This window comes from Gekko japonicus, unplaced genomic scaffold, assembly GCF_001447785.1.
Source record: "Gekko japonicus isolate JY-2015 unplaced genomic scaffold, Gekko_japonicus_V1.1 scaffold156, whole genome shotgun sequence".
Classification (NCBI taxonomy): domain Eukaryota; kingdom Metazoa; phylum Chordata; class Lepidosauria; order Squamata; family Gekkonidae; genus Gekko; species Gekko japonicus.
This window is the reverse complement of record NW_015166424.1, coordinates 532,024-558,836: the sequence shown is the minus strand read 5'-3', so window position 1 is coordinate 558,836 and position 26,813 is coordinate 532,024. Positions and strand designations below refer to the sequence as shown.

Sequence of the window (26,813 nt, the reverse complement as noted above, 5' to 3'; positions counted from 1 at the left end):
ACTGCTTTCAGTTTCGTGTTTGTGCGCATGCACTTATGAAAAACATCTGGTTTGCGATGGGACATGGATGGATGCCAGGTGCCACGGGATACTAGCGCTCCTGTGATCAGCCGCCAACCTGTGCCACACATTTTTCGGATACTAGTGCACTTTCCTTGGTACTTTTTAACTCTGCATCTTCGGCAGGATGCCACAGGTTGGCCACAGGTGCACTACGCTTCCCAGATGTTGCAGTGTGATCGCACCCCGAAAATCTGCCCGACATTTGTGCCTTTCGCATGGCAAAATCTCCGTGTGACTGGGGCCAAGAATCAGAATAACTAACCTAAGTATCATGGCTGGTATTTTCACTAGAAAGCCCTTTATTTTTGAAGAAGAGCCAGTTTGGTGTAGTGGTTAAGTACGCGGGCTCTAATCTGGGAGAACCGGGTTTGATTCCCCACTCCTCCACTTGCACCTGCTGGATTAACTTGGGCAAGCCGTAGTTCTGGCACAGCTGTTCTTGAAAAAGAGCAGTTTCTGTCAGAGCTCTCTCAGCCCCATCTACCTCACAGGGTGTCTGTTGTGGGGAGGGGGAGGGAAAAGAGTTTGTAAGCTGCTCTGAGACGCCTTTGGGTAGTGAAGGGTGGGGTATAAATCCAATCTCTTCTCTTCTTCATGACAAACTTCCATAAGATACAAGCTTCAAGAGACTGGGATACTTTTTAAAATGTTGCATCTTAGACATAAAATGGGCTGCACTTTCATAGGAGTTATTTTGATTAAAAGGTAAATACATAAATAACTAGAGTAATAACAACACGTTTATTTTAGTCATGATATACTTCTTCTGCCTACCTCAGCTTTGTATACCCGAGGCTCTTGCCTTGCCCTTGCCACAACTCTGTATCCTAGAATATATTGCAGACAACAATTTGCCTTCACTGTATTAAAACAGAGTATTTCTATTCATACCGGTGTAATCAAGTCTGTCTTTTGTTGTTTTCAAGGCATAACTCAATCCGAAGGCAACTCAATCTCTCAAACCCAGACTTCAACATCCAGCAGATCCAAAAGCAGGAACAGTTGACTGGGATTGGTCGTATCAAGCCAGAGCTGTATAAGCAGAGATCGGTGGACACGGATGATGGGCGGAGAAATAATAGCAAGGCTTGTGGGAAACTCAACTTTATTCTGAAGTATGATTGTGATTTAGAACAATTGATAGTAAAAATCCACAAAGCTGTCAATCTGCCAGCAAAGGACTTTTCGGGGACTTCAGACCCATATGTCAAGATTTATTTACTTCCAGATAGGAAAACAAAACATCAGACTAAAGTGCATAGAAAGACCCTGAACCCAGTATTTGATGAAGTTTTTTTATTTCCTGTTCCATATAATGATTTAAGCACAAGGAAACTCCATTTCTCTGTATACGACTTTGACCGATTTTCCAGGCATGACTTGATTGGCCAAGTGGTTGTGGATAATTTTTTAGAGCTGACCGACTTTCCTAGGGAGTGTAATATTTGGAAAGATATTGAATATGTCACCAATGTAAGTATGATTCCTTTTTATTATGAGACTGTTTTCTATTTTAACTGTTCATTAACATCTTTAGCCTGCTTAGTAGCTACTAAATTGGGACACCTTTCGAGAAAATACAACATTATTCTCCCTACTAAGAACTGATCTAATCTAAAGAGCATCATTTTAATGTGAAAATTGCTACATTTGATTTTCTGACGTTTTATATTATTTAGCATGCAAATTTGTCATTTTAGAGACTGGCAGCATCTAATGGATCTCCTCTAGAAGTGTTCAGTACCTTTGGGCTTTTATTTATTTATTATATTTATAACCCGCCCTGCAAAGATCTTTTTTTTCTAGCCAGCCACCCACCCCCACGCGGTGGTCCTTTCAAGGTTCCAGAAATGCAGGGTTTTTTTTAAAAAAAAACTACTTTTATTTTAGGGTTTTACATACATTTGTTCCTTATACAGTATTGCATATATTTTCAGAGTCCACTCTTTTTTTCCAACCATTTATACAATCCAACCCATCTATCTAGAAAATCTTCATCGTTTTTCCCTTGTAAATACATATTCAGTTTATCTATTTCCGCTACTTCCAACAGTTTACTTGTTATTTCATCAAATCTGGGTACACAATCTAGTTTCCAATGTTTGGCCCAAAGTATTCTTGCTGCTGTTATTACATACGCAATTACATATTTTTCGTTAAAGGATAGCTTATCTGGCATAACATTAAGCAGAAATATATCAGGTACCATATCCAGTTTTATGGGTGCAGTTACCATAATCTTCTGGCAACTCTGTATTTGGGATGTTCTGAAGACATCCCCAGTACAGGAAGCCTGTGCTCATTAATGATGCAGACTACAGTTTTAAAATAAAAACCTGATGTTTCCAATCAAATCCAAGTTTTTTCCACTTCTTGATTAAATAGTTCTACAAACTATAAGCTTTACAAGGATAATACTTCTGTGCTTTGCTACACTTTTTATGAAGTATTGCATCTGCAGCTCTCATAAACTCATAACAAAGTGAAGAAGAATATTCGAGATCCTATTAGTAAGTTTCCCAGCATTAAAAAAGTCAGTTCCAGATATGTAAAAAGTGTATTCTCGAATACCACTTTATGAAGTTCCTGGTTTCACAAAGCAGTAAGTAGTTCATTTGCTTCATGTCATTGTAATATTTGTAAGTCTTCACGTTTTAAAAAAATTAAATAATAACAGCTGGGTGGGCACCCAAGTTGACTACATACAGAGGTGCATTTAAGCTCATCTGTACATTCTATATATAATTTTGGTTCCGTGTTGTTGTCTTTTTTTCCAGACAAGAATTGATTGAAAATTCAGTGACTTTGATAGGCCACTGATGTATTATTTTGAACCTATTCTGTCCAAATTGATAAAAGGATTCTGATATCTTTTCTGCTTGCATTTCAAATTATTCACAGCAAGAGCTGTAACCCAATTTGAGAAAGGCATGGTTTCTTAATAAGGAACACAGATAAGTTTTTACAGCAGTATTTCCAAATTAATAATTTTTAGTGTTCAGTTCCTTGAACAGTGTGACTCAAGGTCCAGCATGGTAAATCAACAGCATAAATTGAGAATTTTCCAAATTCAATATTTGTAGTCTCTGAGAGGATCCACAAACTGTAAATGCCAATTCAACTCCTTGTGTGACACACACCAGAGCAGTCTAAAACTCATTCTGTCAAATATTTGGATTCATGCTAGGGTTCATGAACCTTTCAACTGAGCTGAGAGATAAGAAAAATAGAACTGATTTATTGTGCAGAGCTCTGAATCTTGGATATTTGAAACGCTGAAGGGAAATTATTTTATTTATTCATCTTTTTTTACATGTACCTAAAAGTGAGCCTCAGTGAAATCCTGGGACTCAGTTATAAGGAAATCAATTTAGGGGTAGTGTTTGCCCCTGTTTGGCTTAGCCCTTTTCAAGGTCTCATTATTGCATTCGCAGAAATATCTTCTAGTTACTAGAAGTCAGCCCAAATAGGCAGGCTTTCTAATGGTTTGAGAAATTCATGCGTTTGAATAAGGAGAGATCATACTTTCATCTTAGATTTTATGTGAACTCATCCAGGAGATTAGATCAATTCCTGATAACATTTTAATGTTCTCTGGGTTCTTAGAAAAGTGCCTGAAATCATGTGATGCAGCTTCATTGCCCTTTCAATTGTCTAGAAGGACCCTGCCTGAGAACATACATTTGCTGTTCTCAGCTTTTCAGAGGAAGAAAGTACTCTGTAACGGCACTAAATAAATAGAAATAATGCAAGGTCAGAATCATGGAACAATCATTGTATGTTCCATGATACCTCAGGAACCCCCACCCAATTGATTTAATAGATTCCAGTTCCACTGAATTATAACTCTGTTCTGATCAATACAGCAAGCTCTTCCTTTTCTGCAGCCATTTACTATATCATGTATAAAATTGCTCTAATTTGAGATGATATGGTAATGTTGTAACTGATTGCAGAACAATTATACCTTGAACAAGTATCTATCATTTGCCAGCATTCTTCATAACATGAGGGAGGGGCTGTGGCTCAGTGGTAGAGCATCTGCTTGGAAAGCAGAAGGTCCAGGTTCAATCCACTGGCAGCAGGTGATGCGAAATACCTCTGCCTGAGGCCCCTGGAGAGCTGCTGCCAGTCTGAGTAGGCAATACTGACACTGAGCAGTGGCGCATGGCGTTAAACAGCCTGCAGGTTAATCTACCGATGGCAGTTCGAGTCCCACCGTGGCCGGGGTGAGCTCCCGGCCCTTTGTCCCAGCTCCTGCCCACCCAGCGGTCCGAAAGCCTGCACGGGCAAGTAGGTAAATGGGTACCTGCTCCTTACGAGCGGGGGGCACCTTTCCTCCGTATTCGGTGTTAAAAAAGCAGCGGCAATTGGTGTGGAGTCAATAAAGATAAGGCGAGGATGGCGGCGAAGCGGAGAGACCGGTGCCTGGAGAGTATGACACTGCAACAAAGACTGGAGCCGATTGGACAAAGAGTCGAGCTGCCTCGTTCGTGTTCTGTGGGGGCCATCTGCTGGAAAGGAGCTGCTACTGCAGAGAATCAACACTGGACACCGCCGAATCCAAAAGAAAAATCCTGCTGTTAGGTGCCTTGTTAGGAAAAATACCCTCCCCTCACCATTGTACCCCTAGCTTAGATAGAAATTGTATGTCTGTAAACTGCTCTGAGGCTCATGGATAGGGCGGTATATAAATCGCAAGTGTAATGTAATGTAATGATGGACCAAGGGTCTGATTCAGTATAAGGCAGTTTCATGAGATTTCTCATGTGATATGATTCAAATGCAAGCTGATAATGAGGGTTGAAATTTCTTCTTTTTTTAAGGAATCATAACATCCATTTTGATCTTTCCGTGCTTAGAGTCTTAAAACTGTTTTCTTTTTGGCTACAAGAACTCTATGTAGCACAGCCCAGTAGAGGTCTACTAATCATGGACATTTGCAAACATATGTTTTCTTGATTGTGTGCACAGAAAGCCATATGAGGCTCTCCCCTCATCCATTCCCAGAAGCAGCTTCCTGTACTGCTGAACAAGCATCACTCAGCTCCTAGAGGATGGTTGGAAGCCGCCTATTTTATACTGCTGAAGGAATTGCTGCCAGGAAAAGACATAATTGGAAAAACCTCATTCTCTCTGTGTGTGTGCGCACAAGGCTTTGCACACACCTGAATGGGTTTATGATGAGATAGGAGTAGGGTTGCCAGGTTCCTTCATCTTGCCGGCGGGGGGATCTGGGGGGGGGTGTTCCAGGAGTGGGTGGGGACGTCCCTGACATGCTGACATCATTGCATCAATGATGTTGGGTGCAATACTTGGGTTTTGGGGGCAAAACTCTATGGTAAAATTGGGGTCAAACCATAGAGTTTTGCCCCCAAAACAGAGTGTTGCTATGCAACATCCCCGATACAATGACAGCACCTCTGGGTGACATCAGTGTGTCAGGGATGTCATGTGGTGACAGTGCTGTTTGGGGGCGAGGGTTTCCGCACCTGGATCTGGGGAATGGCAACCCTAGAGAGGAGCCAATTGTAGACTTGCTCAGCCTGAACCTTCACAAAATTAAATTCTATAAGTAATAGCAAAGCAATAGCCAAAGTTCTTTAGTCATTAATTTTCAAGATTTTTAATAAAATAATTAGGTGGTTGGCTCCACAAACTAGTGTTTGTTGATCTGCAGCTCTGTAATTCAATAGCTGTAAACATTCAGTTTACATAGTTTTTGAACTATGGTGCTGGAGAAGACTCTTGAGAGTCCCTTGGACTGCAAGAAGATCAAATCAGTCAATCCTAAAAGAAATCAACACTGACTGTTCCCTGGAAGGCCAGATAATGAAACTGAAGCTCAAATACTTTGGTCACCAGATGAGAAGGGAGCACTCACTGGAGAAGACCCTGATGCTGGGAAAGATTGAAGGTCAAAGAAGACGGGGACGGCAAGGGATGAGATGGTTAGACAGTGTCATAGATGCAACGAACATGAAATTGAGCGAACTTCAAAGGACGGCAGAAGACAGGAGGGCCTGGCATGACCTGGTCCATTGGGTTGCGAAGAGTCGGACTCAACTGTGCGACTGAACAACAACAAAACATTCAGTGGAAATGGAATATGGAAAATGCAATTTGCATGTTTGGCAAGTTTACACGCTGAAGCATGGGGCTCTCAGTTGCCCATTATGATAGCTTTGGTTAGTGTTTTTCCTATTCCAGTCTTTCTGAGATGGTGTACACACTAGCAGCAACAGTGTATGAGGAGACTGTAGTGAAAATGGTGTTGGGGGCAGGAACAGCAATGTAGTCTGCCATTTGTCTCCTCATCCTTTCCCCCAGACCAATTAAGTAAGTGACAAATAATACGGATAAAAGTGTGAACAAACAAGAGACGTTGATTCATATTTTACTTCTGTTAGAACCTCAAGGGTAATGAATACTATATTGTTTGTTACTGATGCTTTGATTGGAGATGGGGCAGGTCCAGGGGAGGCACCTAATAATGGCTCTCCCTGTTTATTTTTTATTTGTTTATTTTTCACATTTATTTTTTTTTAACAACAATTTTTTATTTAGGATATAAACATTCATAATCAGCATTAAATTTTCTACATTTATCCCTGTTACAGCCATCCCCCCTCCCTTTCCCCCTCCCTAATATGCGGCTTCCCACAGTGCTCCGACCTCCTGCACCTTTACTTCAAATTTCTTCAACCTCCTGTTTACGCCCTTCTAATTTCTTTTGTTTCCATTACATTTTTTCTTATGGTTCAATAGGTAACTCTTATTTCATTATCACAATTATTTCTTTACTTATAACTCTCAGGAAAACTCTAAAAAGTTCTGTAAATGTGAAAAAAAAGAAAAGAACATAACTTATTTTTCATATTTATATCCCGCCCTCCCCAGTGGGCTCAGGGCGGCTAACAAGGGCACGGTAATTAGCTGTGCCATAATTAAAAACATATAAAACATAATAAAAACATCCAACACTTAAAACAATGGTGTTCAGTCAAATGTGCCGAGAAGGTTAAGCAAGGACTTGAATCACTTTGCAGTTTTGCAACTAAAAAGTTTTGAATATTAAGAGGTGAAAATTTCTCAAGAAACAACTCCTGGTTGGGGGGGGAATAATTGTTCTTCACACTTGGCACAGAAGGAACACTTTCTGTAGCACTTCACTCTCAACATTTTTTACAACTTGCTTCATGCTGTGTGATAATTCACATTTTCTAAGCCACCTTACCATTGCAGGATTTTGGTTCTTTTTTTTTCTTTTTCATCACTGACAGGTTTTTTAAATATGTTATGAGAGTTCTTGTTAATCTAAAAGTTACTGAAAAGCTGGACAACAGTTTTTCATTGAGTGTGGAAGAAACGTTGTTACCTGTGGCTTGCACACTCATCCCATGGTTGTCTCTGTTGGTGATGTTTACTTTTCTGTAGTCCTTCAAAGACTACAAAGCCCATTTGAGAGGAGAATGGAAATGAGACAAAAGATGTATGTGCAGACCATAGAAAATGTCAATTGGGGGCCTGTGAGACTCACAGGGGGAACCCACTTGCCAAGAGATGGACCAAGACTCCCTCCCCTGCCACCAGTTTCTGGGTCTCCCTGACTGTGCCACCAGGCCCAGTGGGGTTCCTGGGCTGCACCGCTGTTGGGTCCAGTGTAGTTTTCTGGCACAGCCACTGCTGCGACTGGGCACAGCATGGCTCCTGGACTTTATAGAAGACCACTGGAGGTAGGTGCATTGCTATTTTACTTTTCAGTGGATTTATGTGGGGTTTTTTTTAACAAAAATCAGCTTTTCTGCACTCGCCAAGTGTGCAGAAAAATCTCATGTGTAGCTATCCACAGATGGGAGCCACAGGTGGCTATTAGAATATAAGATATCTCTATCATCACTTTCAGCTCTCTTAAAAATTTTCTTTCAGATCTTTATCTGGCTGCAGTAGTCTTCTCACGGTAGAAGACATGTGCACCACTCTGCTTTATCATGCTCCTACAGTAAAGTGCAATGTAGGTCTGTGCACGCACCCTGATTAATGTAATCTTAAATTCCTTTTTTGAAGGCGGAAGGATTGTACAAATTGGGCAGCCACTTGTGCAGGTTTCTACATGAATTGCCCTTGCAATATATTAAAGATGTGAGAGGGGTGGAGTGTACTCATTCTTCCCTGAGAAACCTGGTGCCATTCAGTGATCTAAAGCACTATCTCTAGATGCAATTAGCGAACAAAAAAGCACTTTGGTTTTCAAGAGAATGTTACATGTTACAGTTATTAAATATTTGCTCATTAGGAAAACTGAGACATCTGTGCATAAGCTATAGAGGCTCCTGTGCTATTCTCCCCACCCTGAGGCAGATTTTTCCTTCCAAAATTCTGTGTTGCCTTCAGGTACTGAGCTGGCCTCCAGTAGCATGATAATATTTGTGGCTTTATAAATCTGAATGTCCCACCCCGTGGCAAAATTTGATTTGGCTTTTGCCCAGCCCAGGAACTTCTCAGGAGAAAACAGGACCGCTCTTTTTAGATCCCTTGAAATGGCACTGGAGACTGTGTAACAGTGAACAATAATAAAGATTTTATTTAATAGGCAGGGATGGTGTGAGGTACTCAGGAATTGGAAAGGCCGAGGTAAACGTTGCTGGTAAAACAATATATTTTCCAGTTGACAGACAAGATGGTGTTGTAGCAGCTTATTTTTTTTACAAATTCTTGGTTCTTATCAGTGAGAGATGGTTGACTGAGTACTTAAGTTTCAGTTACAGTGTTTCTGCATATAGTTTCCTATCAATTGTCAGGTTTTTCTGGAAAGGTCACTCTTTTTGTGTATCAGATTTTCCCCCCTTTTTAAAAATCGCAATGTTTCTTATTTCCCCTGAGTAGTCTATTACCGTTTCATTCTGCAACAGACTAGGGACTGCCTCAGTGCCAATTCCCTGTATAACTGGACAGGACTTACATTTCTTCCCTGAAAATATAATCCAGTTTCTTTTGGCTTGATTGGGAACTTCATCCTGCTACCCAGTCACTCTTTGCCAAAATCTCAAACCCCAGTTCTTGGTGTCTGTGTGAAAATGTACTTCAGCTTTAGCTAACACTAGACTCTGAATTCTTAGGTGGAATTCTTTATCAGATTATGTTTAGCACAGCTAAGACCAGGAGTCTCTCCGTTTATTCAAAAGGTGAACCTATCTGATAGACTTTTTAGTCAGACTCTTCAGTCACCCACTCCTTTAGTTGAACTTTTACTGTACTCAACAGTAACTGCCGCTGAACTTGAAACTCTCTCTCTCTCTCCCTTCAACATGCAGCTGATCTTATATTTCCCTCAGCTGGCACTGGCCAATCAGAGAAAAGGAGCAGCGTGTCACCCAAGCTCAACATTCTAAAGCAAAGTTAAGGATTCACCTCTGATTTTGCTGCATTAGGAAAACAGCATTTAAAATGTAATCCGTCACAGCTCCATTGAGCAATTTGGGGCAGAAGTCCATAGCCTCAAGGGCATTTGGCTATAATTAGGGCTGTGGTCATGCGGTCCGTTTGATCGGGTTTCGCCGCTGTTCCCTCCCGCATTTGAATTTGCTGACTAGATAGGCCGATTCGCCTCCCGTGGCGAAGCCGGCTAACTCGCGCAATGTTCGCGGTTTTTCCTGCCCCTTGGAAAATCAAGTGTTTTCCTTGTACTCACGCTTTGAACGTGCAATTTCGCCTATCTGGACATCTATCACAATGGTTGTGATTAGGACCGTCTGACCGTTTTTCCCCACAATGAGATTTTTTTTTTCAGGCTTCTCCCTTTGAGCACATGGGCAATTCACCATTTAAACATTCAGATGCATGGGCCAGGCAGACGAGCAAAGTCCTCTGCAAGGCGCTCCGGGCGACAATGGCAGCTGCTGCTGCTGCTGCTGCAGCCTTCGGAAGGGAGGGAAGGTGGAAGAGGAGGTGGTGGCAGCGCAGGGAACGCGAGGCAGCAGCAGCAGTTTTTTTGCGCCCTTGGGTTTGGCAGCGGCTGCGGCGGGGGGAGGGCTTCTGTGGAGCGGACCCTGCTGGGATCTCTGGGACATTGGTCTTCGCCGGGCTTTTCCCCTGCTGGGAGAGATTCAGGAAGGGCCACTGAGTCCTCAAGCTGTCTCCTGGGCCGCCCGGGTGGGCTGGCAGGCGAGCGGGCAGGCGGCAGAGAGAGGGGAGGGATTTTCAGGCAAGCGGGTGGTGGAAGAGAGGGGCCGGCTGCATCTAATCAGCCCAACCCCAAGAAAAATATTCTCAATTAAATTAAAGTGGGAACAAAGCGGAATTACCTCCCCGTGTGACCACAGCCTAGAATATGACATAAGCAGTTTCCTTCAGCTGCATGTATATACATGTACCACCTTGCATATGTTGTGCCTGTGGGGCCCAATTGCATATGTTTTGTGTGAGAGGCAGGTGACTGCAGCTTGGGATGAAAACCCAGAATGGAAATTTCCGATGGAAGGGTTTTGAACTCACACTGCTTGGCTAAGCAAGTACTTAGAGGTACTCTCTTCTTTAACTCTGTCCAAAACAAAAATGTGGCAAGGAAGGAGGTAGGAGAGCTATGGGTTAGAGAACTCTGTAGAATAGCACAGAATTTATACCCTGGTTTTATAGAGAGATAGGAGCAGCGTTTGCATCCTGAAGAGACCCAGGGCAAGTATGTTTGGATAGATGTAATTTTGTTGTTGTTGTTTATCACTGGTACACTTGTAAGTTTTGGGCCCCTCAAATTGGGGGATTCCTTCCTCCCACCTGGGGGCCGGCAACCCCAGCGCCTGCCTCTCCTATGCACCCCACCCCTGCCTCTCCTATGCAGTGCCTGCAAAGACAAGAGGTGTGTGTATATTGGGGAGCCCATGCCCTTGCCTTCATGGCAGAGGAGAGCATAGATTCTGCAACTGTCAGAGGCTAGTTAGGTGGGGCCGGGGGAAGAGTGCCTTCCTGGCTTGGTTTTGTTTTGTTTCTTTCATTTCTCACATCTTCCATGTCTTTTTGAGGTATCTTGGTTGTCTCTAATCCTGTGCATACATTTACTTTGAGGTAAACCTAGTAAACGTCCTTCTTTAGTACATAAAAACAGTATTAGGTTATACCACAGGTGATTACCCGTGCAGATGGTGGGGTGCATTGCCTTTGATATTAATCTATCGCTCGATGAACCTGCTGTTCTTCCAAAGGACTCAGGGTAGTGTACATGGTAGTGTATGTGGTCCTCTGTTTCCCCATTCTGCTCTCAGAGAACAACCCTATGAGGTATATTAGGTGAGTTTATGTCTGTCATTGCTGCAGGCTGGAGCTGGTCAGCTTGGCTTGCTCCTGGAATGTTTTAATGGCCCAGTTTGCCACATGTGAAGTAATAACCATTACCTTCTAAAGGAGTAGCTCAGACCATCAGGTCCATTACTTAACTGCAGCACTGTGAAAAAAAGAAGTTAGCATGGGCCAGTGGACAGAGGGCTAGAATTAGGAGGGTTTTCCTGGTTTTCTACCAGTTTTCCTGTCATTGTTTCTCCCACACTTTGCCTGCCGTGGAGCTGTTGAAAGAACAGGAAAACTGGTAGGAAAAAGTAGCAAAGCTAATATAGCAGGCAAAAAAATATTATGCAGGCTTTCTCTTTCTTCAAGAAGTCACTATATGGACATGCTAATCCAGAGGTGTCAAATGTGCCCGCGAAGGGCTGCAATCCGGCCCGAGAGCTGCTGACTCTGTCCTGCTTCCAGCTTCCTGCTCCCAATGTCGCAGTTCCTTCTGGGCAGTCTCTCCTAGTTCCTGCTTCATAGGAGAGTAAGAAAGCCTTCCCTCAATTGGCTGAGGGTTCCTCTACCCCTCCCTCCTCTGGGGAAGGAAGGGCAGGTAAAGAGCCAGAGAGAGGGGAAGAATGGCATCTCATGGGACTTCTAAGAAGACCAGCAACTTCTTATTCCAGGTAGAAGCACACTTTTTCTTCAGAGAGAGAGAGGGAGAGAGGGGGAGGAAGCCAGCCAGTCAGCCAGGGTGACCGGGAAAAGACCACAAGAAAAAAGCCCACAGAAGAAACCCATTGGTCATAAATGCTCACAGGAAAAAAGGCCACGTGGAAAACTGCCCATATGGGAAAAAGCCCACACGGAAAATAGCCCATACACAAAGAAGCCCACACAGAAAGAAGCCCACATGGGAAAATACCATGTAAAGCACCATAGATATTTATAATTGTGGATAACCATTCATCTCCATTTATTAGAATGACCAGGAATTACCTAGAATCATAGAATCATAGCTTGTTAGAGTTGGAAGGGACCTTGCTGATCATCTAGTCCAACCCCCTGCACTCTGCAGGAGCATAGCTGAAAGATAGCCCTACAACATACCTGAAAGATGGTTGTCCAGCCTCCGCTTGAAAACGTCCAGCAAAGGAGCATCCACCACCTCCCGAGGTCGTCTGTTCCACTGCTCAACCACTCTTACAGTTAGGAAGTTTCTCCTGATATTTAGCCGGTATCGACTCCCTTGTAATTTTCACCCATTAGATCTAGTCTTGCAGTCCGGAGCCAGACAGAATAGATCTGCTCCATCTTCTACATGACAGCCCTTCAAATATTTGAAGACTGCAATCATGTCCCCTCTAAGCCTTCTCTTTCCCAGGCTAAACATACCCAACTCTTTCAGCCTTTCCTCGTAAGACTTGGACTCTAACCCTCTCACCATCCTGGTTGCCCTCTTCTTGACACGCTCAAGCTTGTCAACATCCTTCCTAAAATGTGGTGCCCAAAACTGGACACAGTACTCCAGGTGAGGCCTGACCATAGCAGAATAGAGCGGAACTACCACCTCCCATGATCTGGACACAATGTTTATGTTAATGCATCCTAAGATTGCATTAGCTTTCTTCGCAGTCACATCGCACTGCAGGCTCATGTTTAGCTTGTGATCAACCAGAACACCTAGATCCCTTTCACATGAGCTGCTGTCAAGCCAAGTCCCTCCCATTCTATATCTGTGCCTTTGATTTTTTATACCTAAGTGTAGGACTTTACACTTATCGCTATTGAAATTCATGTTATTTCTCTCAGCCCACTGTTCCAGCCTATCTCGATCATTTTGAATCCTGACTCTGTCTTCTTCAGAATTAGCAATCCCACCCAGCTTCGTGTCATCTGCAGATTTGATAAGCATCCCCTCTATGTCTTCCTCCAAGTCATTTATAAAAACACTGAACAACACCAGGCCCAGGACCGAGCCCTGCGGCACTCCACTCGAGACTTCCCTCCACGTAGACACAGAGCCATTTACAAACACTCGTTGGGTGTGATTTTTCAACCAACCATGAATCCATCCAACGGTTGTACCATCCAGCCCACATTTAACCAGCTTATCCTCAAGGATATCATGAGAAACTTTGTCAAAGGCTTTACTGAAATCTAGATACACTATGTCCACAGCATTGGCAGTGTCTACCATTTTAGTAACTCTGTGTCAGAGTCCCAAGTCAATCACGTCCAAAAACAGTCCTTCAGAAAGGTACAGTTTATTGAGAGAGGTACTTAGGTCATCATATGACACACCTTGTGTCAGGAATGGGGGGTAAGGCAGGAAGACTCAGGGGGGTAAGGTATTATACTCAGTTCATACAAGTCCCCCTGATGGGCACAGACCTGTTAAGTCCGTACTTAACAAAGTAGTCAGAGAGTGATTTCAGCAAAACTCAGGTTTATTCAGCTCGACAATCAACTTCTCCAACACGGTACAACTCCTCATAGCCCGAACAGCTTTCCATTGCAGCTGCTCGATATTTAAACATTCCGGGCTAATGTAGCCACACCTACTATACATATTTCAACCTATCAGGTTGATCGCATAACAGACCAATCATAAGCTTTCCCGCTTACATACAGTTCAAATGTGATTGGCCACAAAGTCTTCGGCGTGAATCCCTGCCGAAGCCTGAAGCTTAACATAGCTTCTCTATGGGGATGATTTCACATTCATCCTAGTATATTCAGGGCAGCATCTGAATACACTACAAGACCAATAAGAGGGGCGAGTGAGCGTTCCCGAAAGAAAATGGCTCGGCTCCCAGTGGGAAAAAGCGGCATGGCTGAGTACAGCTCCAAGGCCATGGGAGAGATAACAGAAAGAGTCAGGAGCGCATACCAGGAGGAGGAAGTGGGGGAGTGGTGAGGAGGTGTGCGGGGGTGCTGGAGGCTTCGGAGAGAAGGAGGGGGGAGCAGGGAGAATGTAACCCAAGCCATGGCGGCGTTAGCCGACACTCTGTCAACAAAGGAGATAAGGTTGGTCTGGCATGACTATACTTTATATTATTATTTTGAGATTAAAACATGTCATATTCACATGCAACAATTTGTGTTGTGATTTTATCAAGTATAATTAAATAATAAATTTGCTATGTTATTAGTGCATCACTTCAAATCAACTTATTTTAATGTTATCTTATGGTTTTGTTATCTTATGGTTTTAATTTTTAATAACAAAATAGAACATAAGAACATAAGAGAAGCCAATGTTGGATCAGGCCAAAGGCCCATCCAGTCCAACACTCTGTCACAAAATGGCCAAAAATATCTGGTGCCATCAGGAGGTCCAGCAGTGGGGCCAGGATACTAGAAGCCCTCGCACTCTTGCCCCCCCCCAAGCACCAAGAATACAGAGCATCCCTTGCCCCAGACTGAGAGTTCCTATCTATACCTTGTGGCTAATAGCCACTGATGGACCTCTACTCCATATGTTTATCTAATTCCTTCTTGAAGCCGTCCATGCTTGTAGCCGCCGCCACCTCCTGTGGCAGTGAATTCCATGTGTTAATCACTCTTTGGGTGAAGAAATACTTCCTTTTATCTGTTCTAACCTGACTGCTCAGCAATTTCATGGAGTGCCCACGAGTTCTTGTATTGTGAGAAAGGGAGAAAAGTACTTCTTTCTCTACCTGCTTTATGCCATGCATAATCTTATGGGATAAAGCAGGTAGAGAAAGAAGTTTGAAGAGTTTAAAGTCATATAGTTGTTCAAAAGCTGTGTATACTAGACAGTCTATACATAATTTAATCTAACATCTTTCTGTCTTTACTTTAGAAATTACTTCATACCAACATTACAAAGGTTGACAAATGGTAAATTAATAAATGTAAAGTATTTAATTTTATTTAAAAATTTTACTTTATAGCATTTAATTTCTGTTGTTATTGTTTTTCCTTCTTAATAAAGTCTGTTGATAACAAAATGGTCACTTTTATTTCCTGTATTTTCCCTTCCAAGCCTTTACACTCAAGAGCATTAAAACCCTCTTCCTACAGGCCACTTTTGTATAGTAATGAAGTAATTCACTAATAACTAACAAATGTATTATTTAATTATACTTGATAAAATCACAACACAAATTGTTGCATGTGAATATGACATGTTTTAATCTCAAAATAATAATATAAAGTATAGTCATGCCAGACCAACCTTATCTCCTTTGTTGACAGAGTGTCGGCTAACGCCGCCATGGCTTGGGTTACATTCTCCCTGCTCCCCCCTCCTTCTCTCCGAAGCCTCCAGCACCCCCGCACACCTCCTCACCACTCCCCCACTTCCTCCTCCTGGTATGCGCTCCTGACTCTTTCTGTTATCTCTCCCATGGCCTTGGAGCTGTACTCAGCCATGCCGCTTTTTCCCACTGGGAGCCGAGCCATTTTCTTTCGGGAACGCTCACTCGCCCCTCTTCCCCCGCCCCCCCCCCAATTCCTGGAATAAGGCATTTTTGGTTTTTGACACAAGACTTCTCCCCCCCCCCCCATACCTGGAATAAAATGTTTTTGGTCATCAACACAGGACTTTCTCTCTTTTTCTGGCATATTGCCACTGGCTGGAAATTCTATGGAAAAAGCCCACAAGAAAAAAGCCCACACAAAAAAGCCCACAGGTCTGGTTTGGTTTTAGGGTTTTTTAATATATTTTTAAATTATTATGTATCTTTTTAATCTGTTAGCGGCCTTGTTAGCCCTAATGGGGACAGAAAAGTGGGGTATAAATGTTCTAAATAAATAAATGATGCCACTATATAATTAAGATGCACATGATTGCTGTGATCACACAGTTCACACATGTGCCCCAGCAAAGTGGAATCACATCACACTGCACAGAGGTCTACGATGACACAGGAGAAAAATCACTTCCCAGAAAAGATGATGTCCTTTCCCTTCTCCTGGTGATTTCTTTTGTGTCTCAGAGCTGGGGCGTGCATTATGATTGCTACAGCATTACTTCTGAAAACAGGCTGCTCACACTAAATCATTCTCTGGCTGTCACAGGTGGGAGTAGTCATTGTGTGAATTCTCCAGGCTCCACCCAGCTGCCCTTGGAAATGTGAAGCATGGAGCTGTTTGTAACTGCTGTTGGAGGTGAAACAAAGAAAAGATAATGAACTCATTTCCTGCAACGTCTAGATAGACAGATGATCAATAGATCTCTCCATCATCTAGAAAAAGAGACCGTAATGTCTTTGCTGTGTTGTGGAATTTCAAATAAATATAGTCAGTAGTCTGTGCTATTAAGATACTTCATGGGAAGCCATTTGCTTTAGACAAATAGCAAATATGACATGTCATCATGAGTGCTTAATTATCCACAGATCCTTTTGTCAGAGCAAAAATGAATCAATCTAGAATAAGAGAGCTATGAGAGCGGCACATTGGTTATTGCCGGCTTGACTGTGATTGATTAGGATACTGTAAAAACAACAGACAGCTGGAATTTCTCTCTCCACCCCTATCCCTGTGCATACGTTCTCTTAGCTGTATTCTTCACTTGAGCATAAATGGAATTTTGCATTTGATTAAAATCTTAGGACTGAACTGGATATTATGGGAAATGCGTGGCTGACACTGCCCTGAAACACCCCTTACACACACATCTTACATATCCCCAGTAGTGTTTGATAAAACATATGTGCAATGTGATACCATCACATTCAGCATCCCCCATCATTGTGTTCATTGGCTGTTGCTTGTAGGGCCTGGGGAAACACTGAACCCAGTGATGTTGCATCATTCATCTTTTACCAAATGCTGCCTGGAAGATGTGTGATGGGATGCAAGCTGGCAGCCACTTACCTCTTTAATGTGTATTTAGGCTCTGAAAGATTAATTGGAAATAGGTTCTCCAGAGATCTAAGCGTTCCACTCCTGGATGGTGCATCACACCTTTTCCAGAAAATGTCTGATTCTCACATGCACTTCGGCTCTTAGTGTCTGACATTTAGTGCCTATGTTCCTTCAGTTCATACGTTCCTACAGTTTCAGCCTCCAAGAGCAATTAAGTGCAAAAGTGAGCAATTCCTGTCCTCTGTGGCAGGTATTAGGTCCAGACTGCAATATGAATTAATGCTGCAGACATGGTAGCACAGCAGCTCCATCTCTAGTTGTATTTCCTATGATACGTTAAAATAGAGTGTGTCCTGGTGCAGTTGTTCACTCTTTTTGCTGGCTTGCTCAGCTCATTGGATAATGGAAGAATTTCTCTGAAACAAAGCCGCACCCTGAGGCAGACAAGCTGGCCTGCTGAGGAACTGTAGGGGGTGGGGAGGACGCAAAAGCGTGAGTGGTGCATATACAAATAAAAGGACTGATAATGCTGTTCTAACCATAGAAAATGTTAGGTTTCTATTCACAACAGAAGCCCATCCAGATCCAGAGGCAACTGTTACTCACTATTGGCCAGTAGTCATGTATGGCTGCGAGAGTTGGACTATAAGGAAGGCCGAGCGCCAAAGAATAGATTCTTTTGAACTATGGTGCTGGAGAAGAGTCTTGAGAGTCCCTTGGACTGCAAGGAGATCAAATCAGTCAATCCTAAATGAAATCAACCCTGACTGTTCCCTGGAAGGCCAGATAATGAAACTGAAGCTCAAATACTTTGGCCACCAAATGAGAAGGGAGCACTCACTGGAGAAGACCCTGATGCTGGGAAAGATTGAAGGTCAAAGAAGACGGGGACGGCAAAGGATGAGATGGTTAGACAGTGTCATCGATGCAACGAACATGAAATTGAACCAACTTCAGAGGACGGTGGAAGACAGGAAGGCCTGGCGTGATCTGGTCCATGGGGTCACAAAGAGTCGGACTCGACTGTGCGACTGAACAACAAAATTTGGCCAATCCATGTATGTCTAAGGAGCACTATGTTTGACTTGTCTGATTTTCCTACAATAGCTGTTCCATAAAATGGTGGAAGAATCCTGTGCTAAGGATATGATAGCTGCCTATTTGTTGTTTGAAAGAACAGACATAATTACTGAAAGTCTAGAAACATTATGTGCTGTTATTTTAGCATTGGTTCACTTAGGGTACTCAAACAGCTGAGAGTTCCTAAACTAATTCAGTCTAATGTAACTACTAATAGGGGACTGACAAGCTAATGTTTCCCAAGATTGTTCTTGCAGTATCTCAGTTCCCAGGTGGTTGACCCAAACAAATCACTAGATTTCTGGGATCTCTGAGTCTGGGTATTTATAACAAGGCTGTGATTTTGGGATGATTTGCACAATAACCCAGTACAAATAACAGTACCACTGAGTCAGTGAATGCACAGAGAAGGAGATTGAGCAGAAGCACTTTGGCCTTTCCCCCTGCCTCTGCAAGCACCTGGTTGTATTCACAGAGGAAGTGGCTGTTCATACATTCCCTTCCTCTGGTTAGCAGCACTGATTTACAAATGGTGTTCCCGTTCGGATAACGGGCTTTCATAACAATCTTGAAAGACTACAGGCCTGTATTTTTCGCCAATTTCTAGGCGTTTCTGTGTCCCATATTCCTCTCTTTGTTTGGAATTAGGCCAACATTTTATAATTACTAAATGTTGGTTATTAACTTTTAAATTTTGGTTGAAAATACACTTCAGATCGTCACCAAATTCTTTAATCTCACATTTCAAAAACGACGCTTATAGCGCGTCTTGGCTGGCATATATTGAGAAGAAGATTAGTCAAATTGGCTTTTCCTTAGAGTATTTCTACTCCGCAAGACGGAGTGAGCTCCTGTCTCTAGTTCCAGCTCCTGCCAACCTAGCAGTTCGAAAGCAAGAAATTGCAAGTAGATAAATAGGGACCACTTCTGTGGGAAGGTAACAGTGTTCCGTGCGCCTTGGTGTTTAGTCATGCTGGCCACATGACCACGGAAACGTCTTCGGACAGCGCTGGCTCTTCGGCTTTGAAACGGAGATGAGCACCGCAACCCTAGAGTCGGACTCGACTGGCTTTCAAGCAAGGGAACCTTTACCTTTTACTCATTGGATGAAGTCTCTATTTTCCAGATTATTAAATGGAGACTGCTTTACCTGGAACTTCAAGTCTTATGTCCTGCACAATTTAGCATATTTTCTCAGGCTCAGTTGAATCTCCCAGTTCAATATGGCCAGATAGCCCACTATCTTCACAACTTAGTCCAGCCTTTGCACCGTCGAGCCTTTACACTAGCCTGACTAAACGTGTTCCCTTCAAAAGAGCTTTCAGGTCGGTTTAAGAAAATTCCCTTTCATGAAAGGTTATGCTCTTGTCCTTTGAAATCTGTAAACTCAATATATCATATTATTTTTGACTGTCAATTTAACTCAGTCTGACGCAAAGAATTGTTGTCATCTTTATTTCCTCCTAATTATAGTTCTAATAGGGAAAAAGTTATTCAAAATCTACTAAAGGATTCTAATCCTAATATTACAGCTATAGTGGCCAAGTTTCTTGCTGAAGTAGTCAAAGATAGATCTATTCTAGTAAAGGATTGATTCATATTGCTTATAATGTCTTATATATCCATGCCGTGTTATTGTACATCTATATCTCTTACTGGTATGCCATTAAAGGTATTTGACTTTACAAATGGTGCTTATCACAGGGAGGGAGAGTTCACACAGCCACTTCCTCCATGTGTAGGGTTGTGAGGTCTGGGTTATGAAGTACCTGGCAATTTTGGGAGTGGAGCCTGAGGAGGGCAGGATGTGGGGAGGGGAGGGACTTCAATGGGGTACAATGCCATAGAGTCCTCCTTCCAAAGTGGCCACTTTCTCCAGGTGAACTGATCTCTGTCACCTGGAGATCAGTTGTAATAGCCGGCGGTCTCCAGCCACCATCTGGAGGTTGAGAAAACCAAAGAAGGGATCACAGTGCAGGAAATACATCAACACAAAAAAACATTGTGATGAAATTGACAATAACATTTAATTCTTATGAACATCAATAAAAACTTTTACAATACATGTCAGGAAATTCTAACATATTCAAGAAAAAGTCCACCATCCTCTATGAGCACCCGGTTTTATACTCATTTCAACAATCTTCCTGTTATGTTAGAAGGTGTCAGCCTCTTGATACAGTTTAACTACTTCTTTTGCTTCCTTCAAATAGTAGCAGCATTAACGTCTTTTTTACTTTCTTCAAATTACTGCAGCTTAACTTCTTTTTCAAATTATCTTCCAGTTCCATTTCAAGTATTTGTACTAGGAGCAAGCCCGTTAATTAATTTCTTAATAGTAGCTACCAGTCCTCTTTGTTTATCTGGCTAGAAGCCTTCTTATTTCAAATTGGCTGGCAAGTGCTCTCTATCTCACGTTGCTGGCTCAGTTGCTCTCCAGTAGATTATAGGAGTAACATTTCAGTCTTCTTTTCTGGAGGTTGGCAGCTCTGTCCATGTAGTCGCCCCTGCAGACAATGAGGCAGTCACACAGAGGGAGGGCATGGGATCAGCGTACTCATACCTGTTCTCCCTCCTTGTGCATTCAGTGAACAGATGGGGCTGATGTCTGTACCAGGCTCGTGTAGGAGACTGCTTTGTGGTGGTTATTGCTTGTGAAGTCCTTTGAGTTCTGTGGCAAAGGCTCAAGGAATCTTCATCATTCTGCTCAACTCATCCAAAAAGAAAGGTTTGCCTTGTTTAAGTACAAATTGCCCATTCCGAGGGGTGAGATGATGTGCACAAATTGCGAACTATGTGGCAATGCTTGCCATGTGGTACAGTTTTAAATAGCGCCCATGAGGCAGATGTAGCAAGTCAGCCATTCCCAGAACTGTCATGCATACAGATGTATTCACTTGCCACTAAGCAGGCAATTACCTTCAGCAATGGATTATGCTTCTGGGATATAAATGTCAAATCTGCCAACATTCCATTTGTCTGAGACTAGTATACTTCTATTATCTATCTTATCTTTACTTGAGTCTCAGCAAAGTCGCAGAACTATTACCAGTGGAGATTAGTAACAGATGACTAAAAGCAGAAGCACAGCTACATCTGTTAGGGTGTTATGGAAATAGACCTGGTATCACACTTCACACAATGACTTCTCGCCTGCTTGTGAGGCACCGAAAAGTGTGTATCATGATGCATGTGAATGCACTGTCTGCAGTTTGATAAGTAGAAGTTTCACTCAGTTTGTTTTTTCTTGTCACGTTTTCTGGTGTCCAAGCATGTACATGGAAGTAAATTAGGACTGGGCCAAACTTGTGTGAGATTTGTTTTTAGATCAAAAATGGTCATTTCAGAGACATTAAGAGTTCTCCAAAACAATGGCACCTATGGAAGAAAAAAAAAGTTAATTACAAAATGGTTGTCTTCTCTCTTACCCATTTGGAACATTGATTTGGTAATATGTTTTGGGATTTTGGGATTTTGGAATGGTGCACCACACTGACCAGATTCCTGTAAATGGAAGGTGGTCATGGAAGCTGCCCTTCCCCTTCCCTCTGCAGCCCCTTGTGTTTCTGAAAAGCTATTCTTGAGGGTTCCTGAAGCCATACAGCACAGGAAGCAAGGAAAGGGAATTGGATAAAATTAATCAATTAAAAATGTTTCTGTCTTTTTTAAAAAAAAAAAAAGAACACACAAAATCACAGTATAAAAGCTTCAACAAAACTCTAAAACCAATTTATCATACTGTGTCACAGACTTTCAAAACATAAAGCACATGCTATCAGCTAGCAAACCTAAAGAGATATACTCTCACTTTCCTAAAACTTCAACAGTGAGGACAGAGCTAAAAGTATGAAACCACCAAAAACGTGATCACAAAGACTTAAGAGTTTCCAAAGACCTGCATGAATCAAAAAGCTTTGGCCTAGCATTGGAAAGCTAACAAGCCTTGTTTGCGTGAGCTATTTCATTCTCTGGGCTTCCATCCACTATCTACTAAACTGGACTAAGGACTGCTTGTGGGCTCAACTAGGTGGAGGCTCAGAATCACACTCCAGCACTATGATGACAAAGCAGTCTGGCACAGAAGTGGCAGCTCGCACCCCATCCTGGGCTGAGCAGGACGTTGATGTATCTTTACACAAGGATTTTCTTATGACTTGAAGGAATTTGTTCATTGTGTTGTAGTGCTTGTTGACAATAATATGCAGAAAGCATTTTCTTTGCAAGTCTTGTTGACTGCCTGATTTGTGGGTCAGACTCTCACGACTGTTTTCTTTACATTTGTTCTTTTTTTCACAAATCAGCTCTGTGACATAAGAACAAGGCAGTCATTTAAGAAGAAAGAGGACCAAAGGATATCTCTCCCGCTTACCAATGCACAGGCAGACCAAGCTCAGTAGTGGCTGATTTTGTGATATAACTAGATTTAATTCATCCTCAAGTTTTTAAACAAATCCAACTCTGAGGGGGGGGGCTGGGGGGGTATACCCCTGCTATACTTTTTAATCTCTACAGGAAGCCATTGAGATCATTGGAGGCTAAGGGAATTTATTTATTTATTTATTTAAATTTATAACCCGCCCTCCCCACGAACAGGCTCAGGGCGGCGTACAGATGGTGCCAATGCCCAATACATGTGTCAAAAGTAGAACTCTTCCTCCCGCTTCAAACTGCCAGTCTGAACTCAGCCTCAGGTTGTCTGGATAGAGTTTAAATTTATTAGATGTCATCCAGGCCAACTGAAACTGTGTGAACGGCCCCTTCAATCCATTTGTGAAACATTTCTAGCTCGTGCCTATATCGGGGCAAACTGCCAGTCTGAACTCAGCCTGGATATATTCCATCTATTCATGATGGAATTGTATTCTCACCAGTGTCACAGCTTGGGATGGTTGGGGCTATTCCACTGGAGATGGCTTAATTTTTTTTTATACCCCCTTGGGGGAAGTTTTGAAATGTAAGCATAAGTGATATAAACAAACATACACTGCACATTAAGATCTGCATAAGGGTTTCAGTCAATTCTTATAAATGAAAATGCATTCTATGACTACGTGTCTGGAACAGTTCTATGATGTAATCAGATATTAACTGAATGCATGCTTGTCTCAGGGTACGGTTGGAGGTTGCTTGATGCAGCAGCCCTGCTGAAGCTAAGTAAGGCAGGGTTTGGTCAATACCTGAACAACTGATCTGTTGGACACACCACTTGGAGTTCCATGATGGTTGTAAGGCGGGATAAAAATGTCATAAATTGTCATAAATTGATGTTCAGTAGTATCCACAGTTGCTGAGTGTTGGCCATAATTATGGGGTGCATGACTAGTTGAAGGCAAGTAGGTCAATATGTGCTTTTAAATATATATATATAATGCAGCAGTCCAAACTAGACTTGTGCAAAAGAGAGGTGAATATTCACAAAGGACAAGAAAAGGGTTAGGAGGGTCCAGGCAACAGCCCTTCCCACCATAAGCACTACTGCCTCAAGGGTGGTCTGTCTATTGTTTGAACATGATTCTGTATAATCACTTACCTAATGCAAGCAATGCATATAGTTATAGTCCCCAGTTCATATTTCCCTTTCACATGAAGTATTTCCATGCTAGAAGCATGGCCTGGTCATGCTCATAATCCATGTGATGAAGAACTAGGAGATAAAGGCTGGTACTCCACATTACGCGTAGCAGAGTAATACCCACCAGTTTCTCCACATGAAGGAAAGGGTGAGCACTGCTACTCTCACCAAGTTAATCCAAAAAGTTGTATCAATAAAAGATATCTCAGAGTTTCTGGTAGAATTTCATTTTTCTGTCTGTTGCAATAGTTTGTTCTGTCACCATTCTTATACTCGTCCCAAATTCACAGCTTTTAACCCTATAACCCAAACAACCCATGAGTATCATCAGTAATTTAGGATTATCTTTAATTCTAGCTTCTCTGTTTTAAAATAATGAAATGTTTTCTCTATAGACCACTGAAGCTTATTACTCTAAAAGTTAATTAAGTCCTGATGGAAATTGCCTGACTGTAATTAAAAGTGTGTTAATCAATACCTTTAGTCTTTAAAAATAAATGTAACATTTTATTATGCATTTGATCTCATGAAAGCTTTCACCTAAAATGCTACTAGATGTGTTGTTTTTGTTTTTTAATCACAATACTTTTCCCTTCTCAGCAGTTAAATTTCAGCAGGTTATATAGCTAAAGCACAAGTGTGAGGCCATATACCTATAAGCAGTCCCATTTATTTTAATGAGACTGACCAATCATAAGAGAAAGGCATCAAGATTATAGTCTTCATTAAGAGTGAACACATGAAGCTGCCTTATACTGAATCAGACCCTTGGTCTATCAAAGTCAGTATTGTCTACTCAGGCCCCAGTCACACGGGAAGGAAAATGCGAGGGGGGAGGAGCATGGCTATTTGCCCCGAAGCAAAATAACGTGCGGTTGTGCGATCAGACGTCCTGTTGAGGTCCCGTAGAGGTCCCGTAGTTAGGGGGGAGGTGCCGATCACAGGACAATCCTGCGGCGCGGCAAAGAAGCGGCCTCCCTAGCAAAAGGCTCCACGGGATTAACCCCCTCCAGGGCTGCAGAGGAATGCAAACTGTGTCCTCCGTCCGGTCCCCTTCAGGAGGAGCTTCAGCCGGGCTGCCCTCCCGCCAAGCCCCCCCTGCACCTCCCCCTCTGCCGCCCGGTGCAGAGAGTTCCTCTCGAGCAGGCCGAGCCAGGAGTGGGGGGGGGGTACGGAAAAGAAGAGGGGGCTGTGTTGTTTGTTTTTAAACGAAGTGTGCGCATGCGCCGTTGGGTGCTTGTGCGCATCCCGTGGACACTTGGGGAAAAAACTTGACCACCTACCCAGCCAGCCCCGACGGCAAACTGCTGCTGCTCATCTCGGTCTGCAGGCTTGGGAGGGGAGAGACGCAGCCAAGTGGCCAGCAAGCAGATCTCCCGCCAAATGAGGGTTGCTGGGAGCAGGTGGACCCCCATCCACCCACCCAACCTGCATACACACACACTGCCTGCTTCCCCTGAAGTGCCGGCCATGGCAGACCCCTGAGGGCTGCCAGGCCGTGCTGCTGAGGGGGAGGAGGACGCTCAGGGCCTTCCCACCCCACCTGCGCACACACACACGCCTGCCTCCCCTAACAGCGCTGGCTGTGGCAGACCCTTGAGGGCTGCCGGGCCGCGCTGTGGAGGGAAAGGAGGCCACCCAGGGCCTTTCCACCACCCCCACCTGATCAAGCCCCCACAGCCCCCCCCACCAGCCAGGCCGCCCGTGCCTCTCCCACCCTGGCTGCAAGAGGAGGCAGCATGTGCTGCTTCCCGCTCCTCCAGGCCCAACTGAGGGCTGCTGGGGGCGGGCCTTGCTACTCCTGGGGTTGTTACTGGGTGTGGCCAACTTGGAAGCCAGCCGGAACACAGTTCCGGTGCGTTCCTGCACAAAAATAGCCCTGGTTACCAGTTACTGAGCAGTCACAAGAAATACCTCTTTGGAAGGAATACCTCATTCTTTCCCCCCTCTTTCTTTATTATTCATTACTCTACAATATCCTCTTCACGGACAAACAAGGCATTTTAATAACAGGATTCATACTCTTGTGCCTATGATGAGAAATGCCTCAGATGCTATACACTAGTACAGGGGTGGCCAAACTGCGGCTCAGGAGCCACATGCAGCTCTTTCACACATATTGTGCGGCTCCTGGTAGGGCAGCTAGGGAAGCAAAGGGGAGGCATACTTTTTCTCCCTCCCTCCCTCCCTCTCTTCCTTCCTTCCCTCCCATCTATTTGCTTTCTTTGTTTGTTTCTCTCTCTCTTTCCATCTCTTTCATTCTTTCTTTCCACCTCTCTCTCTCTCTCTTAGACAAATATCATCAGCAAACAAATAAATATAGGCCTCAGCCACACGGGCAGGAAAATGCGGGGGGGGGAGGCGTGGCTGTTTGCCCCGGAGCAAACTAACGCGCAACTGCACGATCAGGCTTCGGGTTGAGGTCCCGTCGAGCTCCCGTGGTTAGGGGAGAGGTGCTGATCACATATGCGGCAAAGAAGCGGAGCGGCGCAGCAAACGGGGTTGTGTTTTTTTTTTTAAACTTAAATGTGTGCATGCTTCGTTGGGTGCTTGTGTGCATCCGTGGAGACGGGGAAAAAACCCTTTTTGCGAGGGGACATGGGCGGGCGCCAGAACTACCACCGGAAACGCGATCAGACGCCCGCCCTTGCCCCGCGGTTTCCGGAAACTAGTACCTCCGAGGTACTGGTTTTTTACCCCGCATCTTCAGCGGGAAGCCTCGGGTGCGCCACAGGAGCTCTATGCTTCCCAGATGTGGCGGTGAGATCGCGCCCGGAAAATCCGCCTATCTTCCGTCTCTCTAGCATGCCTAATGCTCCATGTGACCGGGGCCATAGTTGAACAGATAAATATCATTATCAATGTCTGTTTTTATCCCTTATATTTTTTACAGTCTCATTTAATGTTCATAAAAAGCAAATGTGCATATTTTAAAATAAAAATATATAATATTTATTTATGTCTTGTGGCTCTCAAACATCTGACGTTTATTCTA

The 26,813-nt window shown here is 43.3% G+C and overlaps 1 protein-coding gene across 1 annotated transcript in view; it reads left to right on the top strand.

Annotated features, from left to right (window-relative positions):
* SYT9 (synaptotagmin 9) overlaps positions 1 to 26,813 on the top strand; it is a 132,748-nt gene that overhangs the window by 80,078 nt on the left and 25,857 nt on the right. Inside the window, exon 3 of the mRNA XM_015411711.1 lies at positions 990 to 1,536. Within this exon, the coding sequence (XP_015267197.1) occupies positions 990 to 1,536 (547 nt within the window). The remainder of the gene's footprint in view (positions 1 to 989; positions 1,537 to 26,813) is intronic.